Source organism: Pteropus vampyrus, unplaced genomic scaffold (assembly GCF_000151845.1).
Source record: "Pteropus vampyrus isolate Shadow unplaced genomic scaffold, Pvam_2.0 Scaffold570, whole genome shotgun sequence".
Classification (NCBI taxonomy): Eukaryota; Metazoa; Chordata; class Mammalia; order Chiroptera; family Pteropodidae; genus Pteropus; species Pteropus vampyrus.
Window position 1 is genome coordinate 698,478 of NW_011889351.1, and position 5,360 is coordinate 703,837.

The 5,360-nt window shown below is 50.4% G+C and overlaps 1 protein-coding gene across 1 annotated transcript in view; it reads right to left on the bottom strand.

Moving 5' to 3' along the window:
- Positions 1–5,360, bottom strand: part of ARHGAP23 (Rho GTPase activating protein 23) — a 68,187-nt gene that overhangs the window by 8,446 nt on the left and 54,381 nt on the right. The window contains exons 18-20 of the mRNA XM_023525532.1: positions 4,094–4,167; positions 3,724–3,813; positions 2,939–3,064 (exon numbers count right to left, since the gene is read on the bottom strand). Of these exons, the coding sequence (XP_023381300.1) occupies positions 2,939–3,064; positions 3,724–3,813; positions 4,094–4,167 (290 nt within the window). The remainder of the gene's footprint in view (positions 1–2,938; positions 3,065–3,723; positions 3,814–4,093; positions 4,168–5,360) is intronic.

The window sequence follows — 5,360 nt, forward strand, 5'->3', positions numbered from 1 at the left end:
TGACCCAGCCCTAAGCCCAGGGCTGGGCTGGATCCTTCTAGGGGGCTTCCCTGGGCATAGCCCAGAGCGTGAAGAAGGGATGTCTTCAGTGGGCAGTGTTCCTTCAGAGCAGGCCCGAGTTCCATATCTCTCTGTGTTCCCAGTACCTGCATATCTCTGGCATGGAATAATAATGAGGATGAGGATGATGATAGCGAACTTTTATCTGATACTTACTGCCAGGCACCATTTTAAACGCTTTATATTAATTCATGAAATGCTCACGATAACCCTGAGAGGTAAGTACTATTATTATCTCTACTTTATAGATGAGGAAACCGAGGCACACAGTGAGTAACTGTCCACGCCACACAGCATATAAGGAGCAGAGCCAGAGTTCAACCTCAGGCAGGCTGGCTCCACAGCCAGTCCCTCAACTTATACACCAGTGCTTCTCAACAGAGGTGATTTTATCCCACTAGGGGGCATCTGTTAAGGCCTGGAAACATTTTCAATTGTCACAACTGGAGGGGTGTTCCTGGCATCTAGCCAGAAATGCTGCTAAATATCCTACAATACACAGGGCAGCACCCTACAAAGGAGATCGGGCCCCAAAGGTCATTAGTGCCAACGCTGAGAAATGCCAGTGTACACATAGCAGGTATCATCACATTTGCTGAATGAATAAATGAACAAATGCCTTGACAAGGTCTTTGTTTGAGTTCCAATTGACTTAGTAAACATAGGTGTGAGCTGGTTGGTGACTTGCTGGGTATGCTCATCTCCATTCTGTCATCGCCTTGCTCTGCGACCCTGGGCAAGTCACTGTTCCTCTTCAGGCCTCAGTTTCCACCCCCCATACTATGAAAGCACAGGTCTGATGCCTTAAGGCCCTTTTCAGCTCTGCCGTCCAAGGGTTCCACAGATGACAGGAGCCCCAGGCAGGGGGGGGCCAGGTGATGGCTTCAGCTGGAACTCCCAGAGGGAGATCATGTCACCCACTATCTCCTGCCATCCACTGACTTGCCAGGGGCTCAGAGCCAGAGCAGTCTCTGCCACAAGTCTGACCCTGCCTGGGCTCCTGATTATATCAATCCCTTGCTACAGAGTCTCTGGGCTGGGCAGACCCCAGCAAACATGGGGCAGGGGGCTAAGGGGCCTGCAGAGGGGACAGCTCATTCCCTCAACAACCATCTAGGGATGATTATGATCAAATGCCAAGGAGGTGGAGAAGGGAGGGTTGCCAGCTCAGTTAGTCCCCAGGAATGAACTCCTGTGTGGGAGAGCCCAGACTGGCACGACCTCAATAGCAATGCTTTCATTTATTCATTCAACAAACACTGAGTGTTTACTATCTGCCAAGCACTAGGCTCAGTGCAGTAATACACCTGTGAATGAGACAGCTCCCTAACCCCGCCCAGAGGAGGGCCTGCCATTGGCTGGGGCCTCCCTTCAGGGGTCTGGGGGAGAGTAAGTAGACATACTTTGGGCCTCCTTTCTCCCTGAAGGCTGCTATTCCTGACACCCCAGCTGATTACAGGCCTCAAGCTTCTAGGAACTTCTCTGGGAGCCATGGGGCCAGCCTCCCTCTCTTCCTTACTCCCCCACCCCGCAGCATACACTCTGGGTTCCTGTGGTAGGGCCTCCCTGTTGGGCTGGAGAGCTGATCTTTTCTAAGGGAGATAAGCTTCCCCAGACCAAGGCCTCACCACGATCCCTGACACTGCCCAGTGGCCCTGGCCTCTCTGACAGTCTGGAGTGGGCGTCCAGGCCAGTGGTCCCTGTCAGGTTGAAAACAGGCCACGATGCCACCTGCTATAGCCTAGAGCCCTGATCACGCAGCAAAGGAAGGAAACAAGCAGATGAAGCCAGTCAGCATGACCAAAGTTGGCCTCACTTCCTCATTTTACTGACCCTGGCCAGCCTCCCTCGCTCTAGGACAGAATCTGCCCTTCAAGTAAGTGGGGAGGAAAGCACAGGCTTTGGTCAGACAGATCCAGGTTACAGTCCTGGGACTGACATTTATTATCTGTGTGACCTTGAGCAAGTCACTTTGCCTCTCTGTGCCCCAGTTTCCTCATCTATAAAATGGAGTAATGTGATCTAGTATCCCTTCCCTTAAAGTGCCTATGAGGTGCAGGAAGCTGAGGCTCCCTCCACTTCCTCTGACCAGCTGCCAATCTTATTTCTCCTGGCAGGAGGGGATCTGGTTCTGTATTTTGTGGGCTGGACTATGGTCCATACCAAAATTTGGAAATGGAAAATCTAAGAGTTATTAAAAAAAAACCCTGAGTGTCCCAGAAGGGGTCAGTGCTGCCCTGGGTCTGGCTCTGGAAGAAAAAGGCCTCCTGCGCCCTCTGCTGGTTACTTGGTTCTCATCCCTTCATGGACAGATAACAAGAATCCTTAGAAACACAGGACTCAAGGCCTCCATGAAGCCAAGAGAAAGGAGGTGACCAACCCAAGACACGTAGCACCATTGCAGAATCCTGCCTCAGCCCATGCCAGGCCCTGCCCTAGCCCGGGCATCACCATTTCCTTCCTCAAGCCTCAGTGGGGCCTGCAGGACAGAGCTCTTCCTCTGTTCTGCACCTGTCTCTGCCTGTTTACGCCAGGTCACCTCTCCTGGGGGCCACCTTCTGAAGGCACCTCTGCCTTCACCACTTCCACTCTCCAACCCAACAGCTCCTTCTCAGATCTTCCTCCTCCCTCTGAACCTCATGGACATCTTGGAAGCTCAGGGACCTCCTGATTCTCCTGCTGGGGATGTGACATCCCAGAACAGGATTCTAGGATCACTTCCTGTTTGGCCTTGAAACACAGCCTGTTGCTTCTGAAGGGCATTCACCACCCCAGGAGCATTTTCTTAAGCTACTTCATCCTTCCATGAGCACACCCACCCAGGCAAGCAGGAGCAAGGTACCAAGGAGAACACGTCCTGGCTGGGGCGACTACTCACATGCTGGATCAGCGTCTCCACAATCTTATAACGGTCAGGCATGTGGGTCACCATGTCCGCCATATTGTCCTCTGACGTCCTCACCAGTGTTGGCCCAAAGACTAGGGCCAGGTTACGGGGCTCCATCTGGGCAGTGGAGGGAGCAGGTCAGCATCAATAACCCTGTGAGCCTGATTCCAGTCCCCCAGGCCTTCCCCATTCAGAGTCCCTCAGGCCCCTGTCTCAATCACATCCTGGGCTGTCCCTAGCTTAGGGGCTGAACACCTCCTTGCATGAGCATGGAGGTGCCTGGTAAGTAGAGCACAAGCGAGATTTCAGCCCTGCTCACCCTCAGGCCTGGCAGCCACAGGCAGTGCCTAATCTGCACACCCATACTGTGCTAGCAATGGGAGATCCCAGAGGTGGGGTCTAGAGCACATTCCAAGAGATTAAGAGAAATCCTATAGGCTCCCTTCATTTTTCTCACGGCAGAACCGGAAGATCTAAGAGGTGTGATCAGGGAAATGCAATGCAAGGGATTCTAGCTAAATCAGAGCACGGATTTCCATCTGCCACAGGGGACTGTGGCGCTGGGCCTCTGGAAGACTCTCAGGAACTCAGGAGACACCTTTCTGGGGAGAAGCACTAACCAGCACGTAGGGGTGCGGGGGAGATAGAGTGACCTTTAAGGAGGAGGGTGTGTTTAGAGGGGTTTGAGAGCATTCGATCCTGAGGAGCTCAGACTGTGCCAAGGAGACCCAGGTGTACTTCCCTCCCTGATACTCCATGCCAGAGCCCCGGCTAACCTTGTTTTTCTCCGAGTGGTCTGCAATGGTCTTCAGATGGCCCACGAGGAATTTGAGTGTTTCATAGTAGTGTCCTGGGAGGTCCCGGATCTGGGTGGGAGAGAGAGGGGCATGTGACCAAGCTGTGATGGCCTCCCCCTGTCCACCACACCCCAAGGGGGCTCTCAATGCCATATCCTAGTGGGCCTGTAATCCACCCTCTAACTGACCCCCTTGTACAGATGGAGAAACTGAGACCAGAGTGGAGAAGAGCTTCTCAAAGTCACAGAGAGAATTGGTGGCACTGGAATCTGGGCCTCTGGGCCTCTGGGGCAGTGGTGCTCTCCCAGTCCAGTCTGCATTTTTCCTAACAGCATCTCTCGTTCCTTACCAGCTTCCGTAGCGTCTTCATCCGCTCCCTCGAGTCTTCAATGCGATTGGCCTCAATGAAGTCATTGTATTTGTCTAGAACACAGTGAAGACCCTTTAGAGAAGAGGAGGCAGCCCCTTCTTCCACTTTCAGGGTGGGCGGCTTCCAGGCTGACAGCCCTGGCTGGCCGAGGAGTCCCACGCTGTTCCAGTTTCGGGGGGCTTCGTGGCCTTGTGTTCATGTGACCAAACCCACCACAGGTGTACTCAAGTGTGCACCTGACCTGGGTGTTCATTCGAGAAGAAATAAAACCTGAGCTAAATGCTAATATTGGAAAAGGAGTCCTTGCACCATTCTCCAGGACAAGACTACCACGAGGTCAAAGAGGTTACTTAGAAAGACAGGGGCCTTTCAGCCTCCAGACACTCCACCTCACCTGTGTCAGGATTCCCCCAGCTCCCTTCAGAAGTCCATGGGGAACTTTTAAAATGGAACATGGTTAGTTTATTCTAAAATCCATCTGGATCAGTAAATGCATAAGGACAGCCAAGAATATTTTTTAAAGGAAGAACGATGGGGGAGGATTTGCCCTATCAGAGATCGAAACACACTGAAAAGACAGCACAGGTAAAGCAGTGGAACTGGTAGGGAAAGCTGAGCGAGGACAGGGGCAGAAAGGAGGGAAACAGGCCATGTGGATCTTTACTACATGATAAAGGCAGCCCTTCGAATCAGCGAGGAAGGGTGAAGGCGTCAGTAAAGGTCCCTGGGACAATTAGCTGTCTTGTTCTAACAAACATCATACACATTTAACTGCATTACAGGGCCAAATAGAAAAATTATGAAAATATTAGAAAAACTGAGAAAACAGTTTTATAATCATAAGAACTTCCTAAACATGAGATGCAGAATCCACGAAAGATTAACAGCTTTGACGACACTTAAAATAACTGTTTTCAATTTCTCTACTGAAAAGTTAAAAGGCAAATGGAGGACCAAGATAAATATTTGCAAAAACTAACCAAAAATGAATATCCACAATATACAAAAGCTTGTCTCCTACAAATCAATATGAAAAAAGACAGACAAGCCAATAGAAAAATGGGCATAGAGTCCAAACAGGCCATTACAGAGAAAAGAGAAAAGAACAATAAACTAATGAAAAGATAGTTAATTTCCCTAGTAATGAGGAAATTGAAAATAAAAACAATAATAAAATGCCATTTCCCCTATCTGATTAGCAAAAGTTTAAAATATTGATAACATTCAATGTTGACGGCAATGGGGA